Source organism: Pyxicephalus adspersus, chromosome 7 (genome assembly GCF_032062135.1).
Source record: "Pyxicephalus adspersus chromosome 7, UCB_Pads_2.0, whole genome shotgun sequence".
Lineage (NCBI taxonomy): Eukaryota > Metazoa > Chordata > Amphibia > Anura > Pyxicephalidae > Pyxicephalus > Pyxicephalus adspersus.
Window position 1 is genome coordinate 33,320,121 of NC_092864.1, and position 21,752 is coordinate 33,341,872.

The 21,752-nt window shown below is 42.1% G+C and overlaps 1 protein-coding gene and 1 long non-coding RNA gene across 2 annotated transcripts; one reads left to right on the forward strand and one right to left on the reverse strand.

Annotated features, from left to right (window-relative positions):
• Nucleotides 1–2,786: 2,786 nt before the first annotated feature.
• Nucleotides 2,787–14,456, reverse strand: LOC140335456 (uncharacterized). The gene is made up of 2 exons (XR_011921706.1): nucleotides 14,367–14,456; nucleotides 2,787–3,160 (listed from the first exon to the last, which is right to left on the reverse strand). It is a non-coding gene; the product is annotated as an uncharacterized lncRNA (long non-coding RNA).
• LOC140335455 (gap junction gamma-1 protein-like) lies at nucleotides 3,986–19,066 on the forward strand. Its single transcript, XM_072418070.1, has 3 exons — nucleotides 3,986–4,063; nucleotides 16,400–17,564; nucleotides 18,928–19,066. Exons 2-3 carry the CDS (start codon nucleotides 16,418–16,420, stop codon nucleotides 18,933–18,935), a joined length of 1,155 nt encoding a protein of 384 aa, XP_072274171.1. The 5' UTR covers nucleotides 3,986–4,063; nucleotides 16,400–16,417; the 3' UTR covers nucleotides 18,936–19,066.
• The last annotated feature ends 2,686 nt before the right edge of the window (nucleotides 19,067–21,752 follow it).

Below are 21,752 nucleotides of genomic sequence, written 5' to 3' on the forward strand. Positions count from 1 at the left end.
GTGGGAAATGGACAGCAGTCACCGGCATTTATTTGTGGAAGCACCAGAGTACCCTCCAGCAAACAATTGTACTTTGTAAGGTTTGGGGCATGGACGCACATGCGGAATGCACATGTTTATGCACTAACCAGGCATGCACTGAAGAACCAAAGCTGAGGAAAACCCAACCCAAGTAGTTCAGCCTTTGGCCAAGATGGTCTGTAGGAGCTATGATGGTTTTGTGTCTGTGACCAGCTTGAGAAGCGGAGGTCTCGTGCCCCCGCTGTTATACCAATCGTCATATTCCGGCAGCTTGTCCCTTTGTAAGTAGCAAATACCGGATTGAGATGATGAATTGGTTGGATCCAAAAAGAATTATATGGTAATCCGAGGCGGAACAAGTGCGGACTGGCAGAGCGACAGAACGGGATTAACCCTCAGCCTGTCCTGTCATGTACTTCACACTTTACTCCTTCTGTTCCCGCACCAGAGCCCGCTCTTACTAACCTCCCCTCCCTTCTTTTTGTAACCTATCCATCTACCTTTATATACTACACCCTGACTCTTCTAACCTATTTCCTTCTCTCCCTGACCCAGAACCCACTTTTACTAACCTACTTCACTCCCGTTTCAACCCAGTGTCCTCTCATTATATTCTACATCCTTACCCTTTTGCCCTTGTTTCCTTGCTTTCTAACCCACTTCTTTCTCTTCCTACCCCAGAGACTGCTTCTACTAACCTATCCCCTTCTTTTTTAACCCAATCTTCTCCCTTTATATTCTACACCCTTCCCCTATTAACATACTTTATTCTCTTCCTGACCCAGAGACGCTAATACTACCCTACTTGTCCTCTTTTTAACTTACTCCCCTCCCTTTCTACCCTTCTTTCTGTGCTTTACAACTCACACTCTTCTTGCCCCAGATCCCGCTTCTTCCATCCAACTTCCGTTCCTATCCCACCTACTACCCTTTCTTTCTATCCTACTCTCCCTCTTTTTTATTGTAATGCCCTCTCTTATTGCCCCAGAACCCGATTCTTCCAACCTACTTTCCTCATACTCCCTTCCCTTCTAACCTACTTCCTTCACTTTTTTTAACCTTCTCACCTCTCTTTCTATCCTTTGCTTGATTTCTAACCTATGTTTCTCTCTTCTTACCCCAGACCCAGCTTTTTCTAATTTCCCTCCCTTTACAGTATTCTTCTTTTCTAACCTACTTCCCTCTCTTCTTGCCCCAGATTCTGCTTCCTTCATCCAACTTTCCTTTCTATCCCACCAAATACCATCTTATTCTATTCTACTCTCCTTTTTTGTTTTTGACCTTAATGCCCTCTCTTCCAACCCCAGATTCTGCATCTGTTAACTTCCCTTCTTTGTTCTTTCCTACTCTTCATCTTTCTACTTTTCTTTACTTACTTTATAACCTCCTTCCTGCCCCAGAAATTGATTCTTCCAAGCTGCAACCCTCCCTTTCCTTCCTATTCTCCCCCAGCCATGATCTGCCTGCATAGAGAAGCACAGAGACCCAGTGATGACATCACTAAAATAGGAAATGTAACAAAATTGGATTGGATAAGAATTAAATATTTAAATTAATCTTCAACTTTAAAAAAAATAGCGACCTTTAGACTGGCAGACAATTCCAACACACTGCTAGTTTTTCACCGCAAGCCAAAATTAATTAACAAGTCACCATGGTGTTGGTGTGTGCTATCAGCCCTGGTTGGTTCCTTTCTGCCCCGCTGCCTCTCCTTGTACCCCTTTTGTTCTCTTCTTGCTCCTCCAGATCTACCCCCTCCCTTTTTTGTGAGGATTTTACATTTCAGGTCAGAGGCACTGGGATGTGACAGGGACAATGTACAGATGGGGACTGGTCCAGGCATAGGGAGGGGTCCTCAGGAGATGGAGGAGGAGATTTAGGAAAAGAAATGGCATTCTCTGGATCCAAAAGGAAAGGGGGAATGGGCCAGATTAACCCTTTCAAAAGCAGAAAATCCTGCAGGTCTGTTAAAGTTCACACAAAGGCATTACCATCGTGATGTGTTTATATAGTGCCAACATAACCGGTAGCACTGTACAAATTCCATATCTAAAAAACTGTGCATTGAAGGAGCTTACAATCTAATGCCCCCACCGTGGTCATGTGACCCTAACGAGCCTAAGAAAAAAAGGAAAATCTTTTGAAGCTTGCCAGGTCTTTTACGCATATCACACTTCCTGTCCTAGGGTGACAACGCTTTCTCATCTTACCGCATCTCTAAAACAGCGTTGTCACTCTAGGACAGCACTACATTACACCTCCCCCTCTACTTTCGAATATAGATTGTAAATGTTCTGCAGTCCTGGGAACAAACACTATGAGAGTTATCAGCTCAAAAAATTCCTGGCAGGATCAAAGATATTTTGATCTGACAGATAAGACAGATTGGCTACGGTGCCGGCCGGCTGAGCAGCTTCAAAAAATGATAATGCCTAAGTTTCAAACGACCTGATCAGCAACTTCCAATCAAGACACCCCATCTGGGTGGAGGACACATGGCAGATCTATAGATAAGGTGACAACACAGCTGATTGAGTGCTGTATTCTTCCCAGTGATCTCTTGCAGAATCCACCCCCCTTCTTCTGGTCTAAACTTTACTGGGACCCTCACCGACCAATCAAAAACAAGCGCTGATTTCACTTCCAATTGGATTAGTGATCCACTGAAACAATTGCATCATAAGGGAAATCAGCAGATGATTAGAATGAAGCTATCTGATTGGATGATTGTCTTTATGAAAATATCAATAGAGAGGACAACAGTGTGAAAGATCAATCAAATACGATCACTTTAAAGAAAAAAGATCAGAAGGGTGGAATATCGAAGAAACATTTTGGGATATCTGATTGATTGATTGATTATCCAATTTAAAATTGATTGAACTGGTTGATTGAGTTAACAATTCTATCATAGTCTATGTGATGGAAATCTGAGTTCTGATTGGTTGGTGCTGATGATAGAAATGATCCCTTTGTGGCAATTGAGGTAAATGTGCTCTGTCCGGCCCCAGCGCCTTGCCCTCCAGATGTGCGGATCTGATTACTCAGAATGTGAGCTCTGCCAGATAAAGACTTCCAGTTGTGATAACAGAGAGCAGTGCAGGTAGCTGCGGACATTGCCAGGCCCAGCCACAGTCACCTAAAATAAAAACACGCACCATTATTAGATGTTGTTACGCATCTCTCATAGGGTGCTACTGCATGAGGGCCCCAGATCCTTCCCAGCCAACAGGGACCCCCACTGGTACCCCAAGTCAGGACTGCACAGGGGCTCCAGATTGGTTCAGCAGGGGCCCTAAGTCAGGACTGCACAGGGGCCTATTGGCTACAGCTGCCACCGTTTCCATCAAATGTGCAATTGGCAGACGCTGGGGAACTACAAGCCCCAGGATTCCCAGCTAGCATGCCTAATGCAGTAACATGCGCATTTCCACAATGCAATAATGAGAACCAAGCCATAATGTACATGTCACACAAAAATCATATCAGTGCTGAGATGTGGCTGCATTCCTTTTCTTTGCTCTGACAAGAAATGTACAATAACTGCTGATCCTGCCAAAAATCCAGCATTCCTGTAACTTCCTATAAATAAAAATAAAAGGAAAGCTTGAAAAATGAAAACTAATGCAGCCAGCGTGATAAGATGCCGTAGATAAAGTGTTAGTTTTAGAAATTGTTTAAAATTAAATTGATTTTTTAAAGAAATGATATTTGTTATAACATGTATTAATAATTCACAATAATTTATTAATATAAAACTTTCTATAAATGATCGCAGACCTTCCAGGAAAAGTTGAGCTCAGTTGGCAGACTTCGCTGTCTAAGCAGAGAAGGGGGGAGGGGGAGGTGAAGGTTCCTCTTTGTCTCCCTCCCAAATCCCAAACTTGGTGGGCGGGGCGGAGACCCTCCACGTGCTGGCCCCGCCCACATATATAAACCCTTTTTCGGGTTAGCGGATCACGTGACAGAAGGTCGCACGCCGCTGTCTTTGTTTAGTCGCTGAATTGGCGCTAAGAGGTGGCAGCGCTGTGCGGGAGAGGAGGTGAGGAGAACTCGGCAGGGGTAGTCCGTACACAGTGTAGCGAAGCTGTATCAGTTTGTAGGGTTTGGTCCTCTGGGTGTATGTATGTGGGGTGACTTTTATACCCCAGACTGGGGCAGTTTGGCTGTGGAAGTTGATAGTTGGCTCAATATTAGAAATGGCATTGGTCATAATTAATAATGTTGTGATGTTTAAAGCTTTGTAGCTGAAAGGTATTGTATCAGAGGGTTGCTTGGCTTTGGTTGCTAGGGGTTACAGCGCTCACTCGCATGCACCCAGTGTGCCCTCTGTCAGTGATTGGTGGCCTCACAAATCCAATTGCATCCCTCCAATTCACAAAGCGTTCTAGTCAGGTGACTAACATTTAGTTTTGGATAAAATACCTTTTAATATTATATATATATATATATATATATTTGCAGTATAGGCATGTGACTAATCTTCAATTCTCATTCGGATAAAATAACTTTTAATAACACTTTTTTGCAGCCCAGCCATGTGCCCGTAATGTTCTATTCTCATTGGATGAAATAACCTATATATAATTTTTTTGCTTTCTAGTCAAGCGACTATAGTCTTCAATTCTCATTGGATAAAATAACTTTTAATATTCACTTTCAGTGCTCAACCCAGGAATTGTTTTGAGCCGGGTGGGAAGAAATTGTAGGCAGGTGGCATCCCCTGTATTGTGACCCAACTCTTCAGTAGCCACATAAAAACAGCCGGGTGGTTACTGAAAAGTGCTGGGTGGTGGGCCCAGCTAAAAGGGGCTGGGGAGAACACTGACTTAAAAATGTCAATCAAGGTTAGAAAAAAAAATGGTGATTGTTTATTTTTTCAAGTGGATCTGCTCCTCTAATTGGTTAGTTATGATTCAGAAAGCTCTGATCATTTCTTTTAATCAATGAAGTGTAAACGGCGAATAAAGAATGCTGATTTTATAAATAGTCACAAAGTGTCATTGACGGCACACTGCAGGGTTTTTGCTGACCCTTTTTTGCGTTCTTTCCCCCTTCATTGTATTTTTTTTTTTTTTTTTTTTAATTTCTGGGCTCAATTTATAAAACTGTGAATCTTACAATCCCAGGTGGGAATCAAATACACGTGGACCTGGAAGATTCCCATGAGGGAATGTTAGATTTCTTGTATTATAAATGGAGCCCTTGTAAAGCATTGACTCTTCTACGCATTCTGTGACCGATATCCCCCATTCAATTGGTTGCCACGATGACCCGTTGGAATGTGCCGAGCGTTGCATGTGTCCGTCCACCCTGCAGCCTGGTGGTGGTCATTGCCAGGTTCGGTGTTTTGTCCTTAACACACGGTGATCCCTTTCCCATGAAGGCTGGTAGGCAGCATCCACTGATCCCGGGCCAAGTTCATGTCCTGGTTTCCATTCACCAGTCCAGGTCTCCATCTTCTGCTTTGTTCCTAAGACCTTTTCTCAAGTACTTTCCATGTGTGTGCCTGCTGTATCCACCTCAAGCTAATAGACTTGGCACTTCTGTATAAGGATAGCTGCTGTGGTTAAATTGGGGGGACTGTGAAGACCTATATATGTATGTGGTTAGGAATGGACCAAGAAGCCAATGACCTTTTGTTCCAACATAACGCTCATCAATGCATTGACGCATGTTCTGCCTATCTACATGGTTGTGTTGAGATTTGTGCTTGAATTAAGAGCTGCAGCCAGGTGTTTGGCATTTCCACTAATCAGAAATCTGACTTTAATGGGAACTTTGCACAGAAATGAAAGCTTGTCCTTGTGAGTTTTGGGGTCCTCAGGATCTCTTGGTTGAAGCTGTGGTATATTTAGATTGCTAGCTCTAGGGTCTGTGAAGCTCTGGTAATGGATTGGGGGGGGGGGTTGGTGTTATTATCCGTACAGGATTTCTGCTTTTCTATGAATACAAGCTTTGTATTTTTGTTGTAAATGATCCGACTTCCAAAATTCTCCCAGATGTCACCTATAACCTTCCCGACACCTCCCACCTTTCCCCTACCCCAGCAACATTCTTGGCCTTTTGTTCCTCTTTCAGCTTGTTTTCACATTCTGTGGCCCCAGGGCGCAAATATTCCTCTTCCATTTACAGCGCTGAAAGAAACCAGGACCCTGCCTGCTCTCCCCCTGTCCCGATTACTGCTCTTGTGAGAAATTACAGCAACTTGCGCTCTGCCTTGGCAGAGTGAACTGAGGACAGAGAGAGGGACTTCATCCTCCTATGGTGGAAGCAAATCTGTGAATGGATCGGAGCAAATGGTCTCTTCTGGAATTTGTTAGGTGGTGAAGCTCCTATGGGTTCATTTGCTTTGCTTGAAATGATATCTATAGCACAAACTCTCCACACTTTGCAGGGAATCCTCTCTTCGGGAAAATTCACAGGTGTCTAAACTTTTGTCTTTGTAAAGATCAGCGATGATTATTGTACATGTGTGTATGCAGCCTAAGTTGTAGGCTCAACTTATCACTACTTATTGACGATTATTGCACATGTGTACACAGACTAAGTTGTAGGCTGGCTTATCACTGATTATTTTCACATTAGAGAAATCAAATGCAGGAAAGTCCTTCAGAATGAATGACTGGCTCCCTGTTGTAGTCAGCTGTAAGATAAGCAGCTCATATGACCGCTATAAAGGGCATTGTGAAGTGCAGCTTCTGTTTGATGGCGGCTGGTCAGCACATGTCACAATGTAAACACCTGAGGGATGTCCTGGCCCAGCTTGTGCTACTGTTTGGCTTTGTTATGAATAAGGTGAAGGTGGGATAAGCTTAAGGTAAGCAAATGCTGCTGAATCTAGGATGTGTTTCTCAAGATAACCCCTGAACAGCCACCACCTTCTTATCAGAGAGGTTTTTGTGCTGATTTCCATCAGAAAAGGTGCATGTCCTGACAGGTGGTCCTTTAACATACAAAATTTGTAAGACTTTGTAATGTCACCCAGTTGTTGGAGCTTTTTGGTGTTGAATGGAGCCCTTCTATTTGTCCCATTTACATGTATTTATGTTCCCTGCAGTGTAATCTCAGTGAGGGAATGTGTGCTTTAACCTTTTCATTTAGTGCTATGTGTAGTGAAAAAGTTTGCATTTGTGTATAATGCATTATAAACCCATTTAAACCTTCACTTTCCACAATGCATGAAAACGTTTAAAATGGGTTACCAGTGTTCTCTCCAGCCACCCGGCTGTTTTTGGGTTACTGAAGAGTTGATTCACAATACAGGGGCTGCCACCTACCTAAAATTTCCTACCACCCAGTTTAAAAAAGTTTCTGGATTAAACAGTGGGCTAAGTATATGATGCAGTTTGTCCGTGGTATTAACACGGCCCCTGTTTTCTCATTCTGTTGAAAGTTCCAGTACACAAGTCTTTCTTAACTTTATTACACCGCACAAACCATAGGTGATAACACCTAAAACCATAGATGGCCAGTGGGATCATTGGAAAGAATGTCTCCCCTTAGATGGCTAAACAGAGCATTGCTGTCATGCTACAGACTCTGCCGCGTGGCATTGCCCAGAAAACTGAGGTCTCCCCCATATGGGTGGTCAACCAGTCAAAGCTCAAGGAACCCCTCGCAACCTCTGGAGGAAGCTTAGGGCTCCACAGAACCCTGTTGGAAAATGGCTGCATTTGACCAATGTGTTGCCTTGCTATAGAAAGACCCGGCCTGGAGGTCATGGCTGGACAGGTAAATGGCCTTTGCTGTAATGTGCCAGGTTGACCCACCAAAAGAATGACCATCTAGTCAGAGAAATTAATTACTTTCAAGATTAGCAGGGGGTGGAGGTCAGACAGATGAGTTCTGCCTCTTTTTGGGTTTAAACTTGGCAAATCGGATGAATGGGAGTTAGAATTTGCCTGCTTAACTTCTGGTTCATGATCATCTATTATAAATTATATAGCAAAGAACACCAAGATGGCAGTTTTTGCCATAGGAAATGGTGCAGAAGTGGATAATTGTTAGAAGTTGAACCCACTGGTTTTGCGCATCGTCAGATCTTGCAGCCCGCTACAAATTCAGTTGCACCCCAGGCGGCAGGGTGTCCCTAGAAATGATCGTTCTTTATTATATAGAGGGAGTGTTTATTGTTGCCCAACTCTTCAATAACTACTCAAAAACAGCCGGGTGGGTGCTGAAAAGTGTTGGGTGGTGCACCCAACTAAAAAGGGCTTGGGAGGACACTGAGATGGTTGGGTTCCAGGGATTTACAGAATCCAATAGGCTCATACAGAACCTGGTATAGGTATCGGATGTTAGGTTCTGCTTAGAGGCTTGAGCTGTAAAAGCTTTGTAACACCAGGTTTACATTTTCTCTGCACTTTAACCCTACCAAGATATGGGAAGTTTTACATGCCGGCTTTTATAGCCTTGGCTTTGTTTGTCTTCCCAGAATCCTTTGTGTGACATTCAGCACCTTGAAGGTGTTAATTCCTAGCAGGTGGCCATATAACAGTGGTGCCATCAAACCTTTGTGATATCCGGACCTGTCATTTAATAGGGGCTCAGTGACTAAAACGTTTTTGAACTTCTCAGCGTTCCTTGCCTAGCATCCGGTTTTGAGATTGTTAGCTGAGAACCATTAAATGTGAATGTAAAATGCTCATTAGGGCTTTTCAATTGAATTTTGTGTTCTTCTGACTTCAAAGCCATCATGGCAAAGCAATATTATAGCGGCCAGGGTCATAAATGAGAAGTTCTGCTTGTAGACTTGGAATTATTTGGGAAGAGTGGTTTCCCCACCACAAGTTCTGTAACCTTTTCTTCAGGTATCAAACTACATTTTAGGCAATAAAATGGCTCTGGGTTGATCTAAAGAAATTATTAGAGATCTGTTTTAATAAACATTTTTTTTACATTCCTTTCCATGCAAGCCTTATTCCTGAGTTTGATTTTGCATTAACTTCGTGCAGAGAGAATGAGAAGCTAGCAGAGCAATTAACTCACCAGTTTTGATGCAGTCCTCTTGCTAACCAAGAACATGAGGATGTGAGAGCAGAGTGAGGAGTTTATCAGCCTTCTGCTTCTCCTTCCAATGCAATGACAGTCCCAGGCAGGTGTTAAGACCCCTTTTTTTTAACTGCTTTGCACAGCATGCTTAACTGTGCTCGCATTCGACTAGGAACCACTTTGTGCAAGCATTTGCATGCGGTTGTAACACAGTTATTGGAAGCAGCATGTTGCTATTTGTCCATTTGGTCACTTTCCTTCACTACTGCAAATGTGTTGACCTGCATTGCGGCTTGTTGCTCTGTGGGTAATTGCAGGTTTAGTTTGTGCTAATAGGACAGCTGCATGTGTAGAACAATGTCAAAACTACAAACATGGCAGCAAGTTGTGGTTGACTTGAATACAAAAGGTGCAAACTTGTCTAACATCCATCTGCAACTCCTTCAATGGTGCTAAACGTTGCTCCCTGGACTGGTAATAATGTGACCGTGACCTGATCAAGTTTATCTATAAAAATGTGTTCTGTGGTCACATGACCAGTATACACCTGGCCGTTCTCACGTGCTTTGTCGCATGACGCGTGGGAGAAGTAGACTTGGTAAAATTGCCACTCTTTGTTATGTCTAGTATAAAAAGTGTCGGGAACAATATACAGGAATTCTCCTCATATTCATTCCCCAACCAGTTCTACCAGGTGCCGTGTCCTGGCACGCCATGGGATGTAAAATGTATGAAAAAGTTTCTTACTTTTCTGTGTGATGTATGGAGACCCTGCGGCTGTTTACTGCTAATTCTGCCCTGCCGAGGTCTTCTGTTGCCCTTTCGCCCACATAATTATTTTTAAATAATCTCCTGCTTCACTAGGGGAATAGGACAGGCACTGTCATTGCCACAACCTCTTGTAGGCTTTTCTCCTCTTTGTTATAGTTTGTACTTGTTGTGCATGCAGATCCATCATTCGCAGCCCCTGTCTGTTGTATTGTGCTGTGTAATATGTTGGTGCTTTAGGCTTGGGCAGCTATGGGCAGGAGCTAGTGATGCCCCTTAGGGCACAGTTTCTATTTATCTAAGAGCCCGAGCTTGGTTACCCAAACATGACAAGACAGAGCTGTGCAAGACGGATTCGGATTGATTGTTATGGGCATTGTCCCTGGTAAGTTTGCCCATTGCCCATCTACAAAAAATGCCCAGCCCGTGTAACATGGATAGGCTGCCTTAAGGGTGTCTGCTCAGTGTTAAAGTACAACTTTAATGGGTTTTCAATCCTTGCAGTGCACCACTTGGTATAATCTTGTCCTACCTGAACCCCGAGGTGGCTGGCATTTTGTAAAGGTGAAATACCAAAAATAGCCCTGGAACGAGGGAAACATGGAGCCGTTTTGGACTCTGCAAGTGGTGGTTGCATGGCTCTCATTTCAATCCAGTATTTGGAGGGAAAAGGCAGCTGTTCGGCATTGATGAGGGTGATGGCGGAGCTTTAGCTGGCTAGTAGATGATGGATAACCACACTTGTGGTATTCTCTGTATAACTGACAACACAGATGTGTTTCCTTTCCTTGTAGTCTTTTGTCACCCAAAAACCATGAACGTATCTTTGTCTTCAGTTTTTTTTTTTTCCCTGCGATGTCGCTCCAAGACTAATCAATGGCTAGCTGGTTAATACAATTCTTTTCAAGGAGAAAACCTAACTTTTGTGCTCTTTCTTCTTCAAACTTAGACGGAACAACTTGGTACTTGTGTTGGTGAATTTTATTGCTTTTGCGCCATGTTAGGGGACATTGGTTAGCAGTCTTGTAGCTTCATGGAAGTCCTGGTTTCTGTTTCATGCAATGATGCCTCGAACAGACCTGATACAGCTGTGCACGTGTTGGAATAAATGGCTCCATAGTTATACTGGGAGCGGCACAGCTGGCTATGGCATCATAAAGGAATGATTTGTACGTCTCTTGACAATATCCTAAATGGAACAATAAAGCCCTTGTTATCTACATACCTTCCATGCTGCATTAAATTAATGAAAGCTTTGCTTTTATTTCCTGACAATCTAAAGGCGCTTCATAGGAATGTTGGTGAATTTCTTTGCTGTGTGGTGTTTATTTCAATGGTTGTTGACCAAGGTGTATATAGTACTTCTCTAACCCTCAAAAGTTTACACGGCTCATTCCCACCAATGCATTGCACGAAAATGCATTGGTGTGCTATTGACATGTGAATTGCTTCATTACCAAAAATGCAGCAGGTACAATATTTTGGTTCATTTAGACACAAGTTTATTTAACAACACTGCCTAAAGCCTTATACAGGCATCACATGGACTTGAGAATTGTTGCTGAAAACAATTTGTTGTGATTGATCAATGAACGAGCTTCACTCTATGATAAGGCGAGGACAAGTTGTGGCACCCTGCTGTGCAGTCCTTAATATGTCAGTGCTATATAAATACAGTCTAATATGAATACTGTAAATGGCTTACTAAAAATCTTGACAAATAGGAATAGAAGCTCATTAAAAATGGATGTATTTACTCTTTTCTACTCTGTTCAAAACTTGTAATAAAACAAAAATAACTCTGGTTGGTTTGCAACCTTGCCATATTGGACATAAATATACAGTGTTTGGGGACAGGGTCTCTTTAAATGTCCTGTGAGTGTTGAATGTATTATGAGCTGTAATTATTGTTGAAGGTGTCAATGGGAGGTCATGGGGTCATTGAGCCACTAATGAGCGAGGCTACTTAGGGGATTCTGTGGGTCATCAGTGCTGCATTTAGCTGTGATCACGTCTTGTAAGAACTGGTCTAGGTTTGGACATTTTGTAGTCCATGGATCTGTGATGGGATGCTGGGGATATACATGAAGCCAGGGTATGTCGGGAATAGATGGTGACCCATTGTAAATCTTGTGCTAAAGGTGCTCTGCAGATGCCAAAAAACCAGGTGAGTGGGTAGAATACCAATGCAGAGTTTCTTGTACATCTTTACCAAGGCCCTGGCATATTATATTCATAGCTATAGAGGGTTTAAATGCCAAGTGTAAACTAAACTAAGCAATCCTGTTAAGAATTAACTTGGCAAAGGTTCCATGGTTCAGTTTAAAAACAAATTAAAATTCCTTGGATATAACCAATGGTAATTAAAGCTGGTTATGGTTCTTATTTACTGCTTGCTCATACAGTCAGTACTTTCACTAATGGTGGCCATTTGTATTATTTTGGCTTGTGATTGTTCACCAAAAGGAACGTTTGTATCTGTGCTGAAGGGATATATTGAAATTGTATAGCTTTAAAATTTGTTCTTCAGGCTTATTTAAAGGAAAAATAGCTTTGAATGTTGAAGTAGCTTGCAAGGGTGTGTTTTTGCCATCTCAAAAATTGTGGATTTCTTGGCACTGGAATTTGTCTATCTACTTCATCCCATTGCTCCTTCCATTGTTTATGTGGCAAATGAAATTCAGCACATTCACTGCGGGGTTGATATTCCTAGTGGAGAAGGATTGCTTGGTTTGGTTTTATCGGACCGTTTCTAACCTCCTTCAGGCTACATTTGGTCTTGATATTTTATTTGTTGTAATGGACGGGTTCAAAGCAAGTTTGCCAGGTGGATGAGAATAGAATGGCCATAACATTGGACAATTTACTTCTAAGTGATTCTAGCTATGTGAGACCTTTACTGTGGCTGTCCCATCAAGACCATGGCTGTATTTCACCCATTGCCATTTCAGAGCGGACAGAAGTGTAGCCAAGATCAGTTGTATGGAGGATCATCTTATTGCCAAAGAATGTCGATGTAGAATGGTGTGCTGGGCAACAAATTAATTGTGTTCCTAGAAGAGAAGATCCCCACTTCCTGATTTGGTTAATTTAGAGAACCGGTCATTTCAAATTGGCTCCTATGGATAATTTACAGCCTGGCAGATGCCAAATTTGCTGAATTTTTACTATTGTCCTAAAGCAGAACCGAATCCCGTTATACTCCCCTCCTTTTTTATTTATGACAGCCGCCATCTACTTCTTTTTTCATCCATCTTGTTTGGCCATGTCAGTATGACAAAACTCCTACACAGGAGATTGTTCTGTTCCAGCAAGCACAGGGAAAGGTTCATTTGCCAGGCACCCTGCTCCCAAAATTCAACCAAAGCTTTTTTGTCCATTCTTCACAACAATCGGGGAGGTAAAAAGGATTATTGCAGAAGGGACATCGCCAGTCCTTTTCCGCAGTAAAGACTCAGCCTAATCCAACACTTAATTGTGGAACTTTGGTTCTGCTTTAAAAGAATTTCTTTCTGCTGTTGGTGTCTGCTTTCTAAGTTGGTCCTTTTTCATTTGCTATCTGTAACCCAAAATGAAAAGCAGGCATTGAGCATTTTTGGTAGCAGAAGCCAGAAATGGCAGCCTTTTTCTTATGGCGTCTAAATCGCTCCACCCATCACATTTTACTCTTGTGCAATTCTACCCGCTGCATCCGATCATAATTCTGCCTTTGAGTTGCTAGTATTTTAATGTGGTTTGCTTGTTTTATCAAACTTGCATTATGAAAGGGAATAAAATGGGAAATGATTCATGGTTGATCAGTAGGGTTAACACTGATGTACACTGCCAGTTTCTTCTTCTTTGCTGAGTGCGGTTACACAATCGCGGTGCGATCCCTACATCTGCTCTCTGCTTTTACACTCAATGTGGGATTAGTGGTTTCCTGTGTGTGGTTTGACTCTGTTCCTTGTCCAGATGTGACACAAAAGGCATCCTGACTATTTAAAGGCCAGGACGTTGTGTCACCCGTCTTATCACACCCAAGGAGCATAATGGAGGCAGGGGGTCACTTGTGTCACTGTCCTAGGTTTTTACACTGTGGTGCGGAGTGTAAAAGATTATCTAGAGCAAAGGGCTGTGAATTGCAAAGAGATGTTAGACAGATGTTTCCTTTAATGAATCAGATGACAAGTTTGCATCTGTTGCTCATTTGTAGGGAAGCAACAAATTGGATCTTCCTCCTGTTTTAAAATGTACTTGTCAATTGGATTGAGGGGAGACATGGTAGGCCCCCCCCCATAAAACCATGATTCAGTCTTGTTCTCACTCTGCAGGTGTCAAAATTCCCACATGTGCAGCTTGTTTACTTTTCCACATATGTCAGGAGTTCCATTGTCACACACTTATCTTCTCTTCTTTCTGGCATTGCTGTGTCCTTGGTCTGTTTATTCTCCATAATTGTCAATCTCATTGCAGCCTTAGGATAGCTTCACAAGCAGGGAAACATAAGGATCTTTTACACTGAGATACAAACACTTGTAAGCAAAACCTATCGGCATAAATTCTGCTGCTTAAAGCGGGACATAACTAAAAAAAAAACACACCTTTAATCCTGCAGATTGGCGCTGCTCCTTCTCTTGAACCAGTCCAGCGTCCTCCTAGAATTCCTTTGTCCCAGAGCAGAGGAAGCTCCAGGCGCCCGCTGTATAAGGGGGGGGGGGGGGAAGAGCTGATCTCACTGTGTTTGTGTGAGATTGGCATCACTTTCCCCTGCGGCGATCAATACTGAAAGCGGCGGTGCTGCTCCCTTTTGTTTTTTTTGGGGTGGAATTGACTATAAATGAGTGTTTTGGGTCATTCCCATTAGTTGCTGATACATATTCATCCTTATATCATCTTGTATAGGGTTGGTTTTGGATTTTTTTCTCTGCTACAAGCTTCAAATAACTAGCTAAGGAATTTATTTTGGAGACTTCATGCCAAAATGTGATCCCTCTTTTGGCCACCATTTTTTTTTTATGTTCTCTGAATTGACCTGACCCCAGAAACCAAACGTCTGTCTCTCCTTCGATCTGTGCCAAATCGGGTCCAATCATACAACCCACGCCTGTAATTGGATAAAGTGTTAATCTAAATTCAGCTTTCTGCAAGTCAGTCTAAACATGCAAAGCCTGAGTCACTCTGAGCTCTGATTTCAACCAGAAGTTTGTCTTTGAGTAACCTTTGTGGAATTCTCATATAAGTTAGAATGAGGGAATTGCTTGTGATGGCCATATCGCAAGAGCTTAGAAAACTGCTAACTGCAAGAAGTTTACTAGGAATGATTGGCGTCACTGCCCTCGTTATAATGCCCTTATCTTAGAATTGTTGTGTAAAAGGTCTTAAACATTTTTTTCCTGGCCATGGAATGGCATCGACACAAACAGAACCAGTCTATAGATTGCGGCATACCAAACCATATCAAATGGCCATCAATGTGGGCCTTGGATCATTATAATTGTGGTTCATCTGTTAAAAAGAGCTTTTAGTGGCTCAGTGCAACTATAGAATCATTGTTTTCTGTAAGATATAAAAAGTTAGAGCAATATGTGTAGGTGTATATCTAAATTTTATTTACTCCATATGAGGGCATTACCCAAATTTTTCCCTAAACCCTTTACTCAAGTTTTTTTCATTGCATAATATATGTGTTTCTCTAAGTGTTTGCTAATGCAGCTTCTTCAGGAGAAAAAGCCAGTTCCACATCAGCACGTGGTATGGTGCATGTTGACTTGTTGGACGATTCCTACTTAGAATTTGAAGCGTTTCCCATCTTTATCATTTTTATTTTATGGATATTGTATTAATAAAGTGAATTTTAAAACTTGTATCTAGTACAGTTTTCTCCCCAGAAATCTTTTTAACCTGGGTGGGAAGAACCTGTAGGTGGGTGGCAGCCCCTGTATTGTGACCCAACTCTTCAGTAACCACCCAAGAACAGCCAGGTGATCACTGAAAAGTGCCGGGTGGTGCGCCCAGCTAAAAAGGGCTGGGGGGATGTGGTAACAAACCTGCTAAAACAGTTTTTCATGCTTGGTGGGGAAAATGCCCCTTTTGTTTATTGAGTGCATAGTTCTCCCCAGAGGTTTTTAGCCGGTTGCTCCGCCCGGCTGATTTGAATACCCCGCCCAGCTCTCGAAGAAGGTAGAACACTGAAACAATAAGAGGTTACTGGATACCCATGGCATAAACAACTGGAAGCACTAAATTTGCCGTGTTTTGCCACACCCCCTTTTTTACCACCCGCCTACAGCTTCCTACCACCCGGCTGAAAAAAAATTCTGTGGAGAACACTGGAGTGAAATGAGCCCCCCAGTACTAGTCCATGAGAATTATACCTAAACAGACCCCCCCCCCCTCCTGTTATAGTTCTCATTAAAAAAATAACATTTAATGGTAGGTGCTGTTGTATGATAGCAATTTGTATTACTTTAGTAGATTGCAGTTCTGTGGATTGTCCTGTAAATAATTCATCATTGTGGTCTATTGCTGCTTCCTTTAATCATTTGGCTTTTAGCATTTAGATATATTCCTCTGAATGTGCTCTGGTTAAATGATTAATTGCTGTATATTAATGACTTTTTTGTTTTTGTTTCAGATATATTCATAGCTCAGGATGAGTTGGAGTTTTCTAACCCGTCTTCTTGAAGAAATAAACAACCACTCCACCTTTGTGGGGAAAGTATGGCTGACAGTCCTAATCATCTTTCGCATCGTGCTGACGGCTGTGGGTGGAGAATCAATCTACTATGATGAACAGAGCAAATTCGTGTGCAACACGCAGCAACCCGGTTGCGAGAACGTTTGCTATGATGCTTTTGCACCGTTGTCGCACGTTCGATTCTGGGTCTTCCAGATCATTCTTATTACAACCCCCTCCATAATGTACTTGGGCTTTGCCATGCACCGCATCGCTCGCCAGCCAGACGAATACCGGAGGCGGCTGGACAAATCCAAAAGCAGCCGCAAAAAAAGGGCGCCAATGATTCATCGCGGAGCCAAACGAGATTATGAAGAAGCGGAGGATGACAACGAAGAGGACCCAATGATCAGTGAAGAGCTAGTACTTGAGAAAGATGCCGAGGACGGTGACAAAAAGAAACACGATGGACGCAGACGCATCAAGCAGGACGGACTGATGAAGGTTTATGTGCTGCAGTTGCTCTTCCGCTCCATTCTGGAAGTCGGGTTCCTGTTTGGACAATATATTTTGTACGGCTTCGAAGTCATCCCATCATACGTGTGCACACGGAGCCCATGTCCTCATACGGTGGACTGTTTTGTGTCTCGTCCCACTGAAAAGACAATCTTCCTTCTCATCATGTATGCAGTCAGCGCGTTGTGCCTTCTACTCAACCTGTGCGAGCTCTTCCACCTGGGCATTGGTGGCATTCGTGATTCCCTGCGGAGTAGGAATCGAGACACAGAAGTGAATCAGTACTCTAAAAAGACCCCCAGTGCCCCACCTAACTATCAGTCTGTGCTGAAAAAGGGCAAGGTGCCCAATGGCAAGCTGTATCCAGAGAATGCTGCGACTGATGCCTTTGAGTTGCCGGTGGCCCATTCGGGATTGCATGACCTGGACCAACTACGTCAGCATCTCAAGCTGGCCCAGGAACAACTGGACTTGGCCTTTCAGCTAAACAGCACGGCCAATACTGCCCATCAGTCCCGGAGTAGCAGTCCTGAGGCAAACAGCATAGCGGCAGAGCAGAATAGACTCAACTTCGCTCATGAGAAGGGAGGAGTCTGTGAAAAATCAGGTAAGGTTCTCTACTACTTTTACCTTTCTTCTCGAGGGTAACGGTGCTCCTTCAGTTCTTACCCCCTTCTGGTTTGACTACGGTCACCTTCTCTTCATTATTAGAAGTAGTTACTTTGTACATCACTGAAAGCTCAATACTTTTAGTATATTTAGCTATGTCTGATACACAAAGGTAATTCTGAAATTTGGAAAGATCAGCTACATGTACATTTTTGTTGAGTTTATTTATACTGTAAACATCCTCATAGTGTCAAAGAGCAACTCCCACCAATGCATGAATGATATGTACATTGGAAGCCTTCACTTCTTATTCACTCACCTCTGTCAGGCTAGGAGACTCGCCCTTTGCACCAGTGAAGCTTTTAATTCTGCTAGCTTGGTGCTATTTGCCCTATCCTATTCCTGGACTGTAGATGATATCAGTACATGGGTAATGCCAACCTTAAAGCAAGCCTGTGATTTACATGCAGGGCTTTACAGGTTTTCTATAATCCACTTCCCCCAACACCACTCCTTTACATCCCTTCCTTTCTTTCTTCACTGCTCAAATAAAAATTTGAGGCTTATGCTGGCAAGCTTTTATTGTCCTGAAAATGTTGCATGCACATTTTGTGGAAAAAAATTCCTTTTTGTATTGTACTTATACTGAATCAATTTCAGAATTTACAATTGTGAATCTCAATTTTTAATTTTGTTGTCTCCAGCTCAGTAGGCAAGATTTGAAGCAATTTCTAAAGTACCATTTTGTTTTTTTATGTTGGCTTGCAGATGCCTAGACCAGATTGAATTCTGAATTTGGTAGTTTCTCCCTCCTAGTTCTGTATGAAATCCTACAACATAGGACTGCGGTACTATGGATATATTGTATAGGGGGTACAAGAGACCCTTTGTGTGCTCTCCAGACCCAACCAAAGGCAGCAGGGCACTCCGACCACAAATATTCACATGAAGCCACTTAGACTTTGCAAGCCTTTGTTTGTTCTAAGCCGGGGTGCTGCTGTTTAGGTTTTGACTTAAAGTGTAAAAGTTCAACGTAAGGTAAAAGTAAAAGATCGCCCAAAGTTCATGAAATGCAATTGAACTACTTTCATTGGTAGAAATCTTCCAAGCAAGTCATCACACTTGATGTGAAGTACAATTGGCCTTTGTGCACCAAGTGAAGTGGAAAGCTGCAATATAAACTTTTTGATTTTTAGGGTCAGATGCTGTTTGACCATTCGGTGCAATGTACAGCAGGTTCTCAAAGTTGCATACATGTTATATGGAGAAAACAATGGTTAGTTTGTGAAAATTCATTGAAATATTGTTTGCGTTGGATTTTTGTTGTACTTGACTAATACTTTTTTTACTTTTATTCACAGGTTTGTGATATTTGGAAGATGGGGTGGGGTGACGGGGAACTTGAAGCATTGCCAATCCTGAATGACAACTGGAATTAAATTACCGCAAGGGTCCTGACCCCTTCCCCCAACCAGGAAACTCTGCAGAGCGTAAAGAAAAGGGAACATTTTAGGGAGAGCGCGGGTTATGAATAGCGCTGTTGTGTTCTGACTGCAAAAGCTGCTTCGTCTTCTGGAAAGTTTATTGAAATGTTGCTCTTAATCCCACTCCCTGCTGATGGCTGGAGCAGAGCCACCAATGGAGGGAATGGATACTGGTTTACGAGGAATACCAGCCACCCCCTACCAGGAGCAACATCAAGGGCTATGGCTGGCTCCATTTATTTTATTTTCATCACTTAACATTTTTGTAACTTTATTCTTTTACCTTTTGGTCTTTTGTTTTTTGTTCGAAGAGTGTTGATACAATGGTTACATTTTTTTTTTTAAAGGGTGGTACTGAATCATTTCAATTCAACATTTTTCATAAAAAGGGAGATGGCATATTGCCTTTTTTTATTTTTTGATAATGTAAAATAAGCGGTACAGATGGAGCGATGTTACAAACTATTGAACTGTAACAGCGGAGGATCCCCCCTTTATTCAGAGTCCAACAAAGGGAATTGTGCTGGGCATGTTGTTGCTTATTTTGTTCTGTGTGCTTTGTGTTTATTTTTTGTAATGTATTTTTAGATGGCTTTGTACAAAGTTCGAGAAACTTTGAAGTGTCTGCTCTGCTGATGTTATCCATGCATCAGACAAAGTTGGTGTGAAAGGCTGTTTCCTAACAAGTGGAGAACCAAAACTTCCAACTTTTTTTTCCTTCTAAAAAAGGTTTAACATTCCATTGCCTCCCCTCCCCCCTCTTGCACACCTTCAGTCTTGGAGTGGTACTGCCCTGCTGTGCTGCTTTGCTGTTCAAAGGGCTCAGATGATCCTCTTGGGGTTTGGGATTGAATTAATATTCTGCAAAAGTGTTTAGGAAAAAAAACTCACAAAAGTTTGGCAGCAAGACAGTCTATTGTAGATTTATTTAAATTATATTTGCAATATAGTTACATTTTCAAGATAACCTTTTGTGGCTCTCTCCTGCTTCTTGGTTCAAGCAGTCTTGAGGCAGAGGTTTGCAAAGACCATGATCTCCAGTCATCGGTCATAAAAATGTTAATTTAGAAAGCTGAGGTCCAAACTTGGTACATTTTTTTTTTCCTGTGTATTACGAACAATATAAGACGTTCAAAGCATTTCCTTTGAAATCATAACATTCATGTCTGAGAGTGAGAAAAATTTGTTTTATCTTGTCACCAGATTGACCAGGTCTGCTGCACTTGCAATTTTATTTTTTTTAATATGTTGCTAAACCTCCTAAATGCTAAATCTAAACCATGAAAAAAAGGAAACCCTTTAAAACTTAAAATAATAACTGTTCCAGCAGCAAAGTGCTTGGACAGTACTCAGCGGTAATACAGCTTCAATCACCTTGGGTCCATCTGGCAGCAAAGGGTTGAAACTGCACATTCCTAAAGCCTCTGCAAATACCAAAGTGTCTGGCAAAAGGGAGTTTGTACTCCTTTCTGTACAGAGGTGAGAGGAAGCTGCTTTAAATGCTTTTGTTAAAGGCAACTACAGCTGTTTAAATAGATTACTTGATGTATAGTGGAAAGATTTGTGCAGGGGGCAGAATATAAGGCTGCAATATAATATATTTTTTTTTTTTAAAGCCCGAAAGTTTTTGTTTTTATTATAAAAGTTCATTGGCGAAAGCCCTTGCTGGAACTTATAGTACTGAAGTATAGCAACTTATATAACTGAATGTGTAGGATTCTTTTACTGCAGGTAAGGACCTGAAACTAGGTGAAGCCTTCCCTGTGAAATAACCATTTTGTTGATGAAAGAAAGGGCACGTTTACCTTGGTTGGGGACTCTGTAGTTTAAAATTGCAAGTGACTGGTGCCTTTCACAGGAAGAAATGCATTAGGGGCAGCTTCAATATTTGAGTTGAGATTCCCTTTAAAAGTGGCACTTTTAAGCTGGGGCAATAAATGTTGTCAGGCAGGGCAGTCCAGTTTGTACCTAAAATAAATTCGAAAAGGAAACTGAATCAGAAAGTATCCTTATCCTTAAAAAGGGACCTTTTCATTGAATGGAAAGGGTAGAAAGTTGGAGGGATGATAATGTCTAGATTTCTTGACCACATGCCTTCATGGCCCATAAGACATTGAATTGTGGCTATGGCTTCTCATGGAGGATTTGGTTTGGGTTTCATGCAGTGACTGTGTATTTTAAGCCACCGACTTGGAATGCGCCTGCAGTGTGGTGAATGACATTGGGTTAGGTTCAGGCTTGCTGAAGGAACAACCACTTGACCGCCCTCACTGCAGCATTTGCATATTTTGCAACAAGCAGTTCTGAACCACTCATTTCTGTCCCCGTTTATTTTCAATCAACTGCCATGAGGGTAGAGCTACTTTTAATGCTTCGGGGGTACAGGGAGGAGATCACAGCCTGTTTGAACCTTGTCTTATTTTCACCTCCTCTTTAGGGTATTGACTTTTGGAAGTATTTAAGTCAACGAATCTGTGTGACATCTGGACAACTAACATTTTCAGAAGTCACCAATAATTGTGTCCTCCATGATTTCTGATGTCAAGGTTGCTTCTAGCAGAATAGGCTAACGAGGCATTTTGGGAATGTTAGAACTACAGGAAACCTGGCACTGCAATACCCCAGTCATTCAGTTTTAGGGTACAATATTTCAGTATGTTAGAATGTGTTTTTTTTTTTTTTTTTTTTTAAAGGGTGGTACT

Excerpts from the sequence above, each read along its gene's own strand:
- LOC140335455 (XM_072418070.1), top strand. The coding sequence starts at position 16,418 with ATGAGTTGGAGTTTTCTAACCCGTCTTCTTGAAGAAATAAACAACCAC.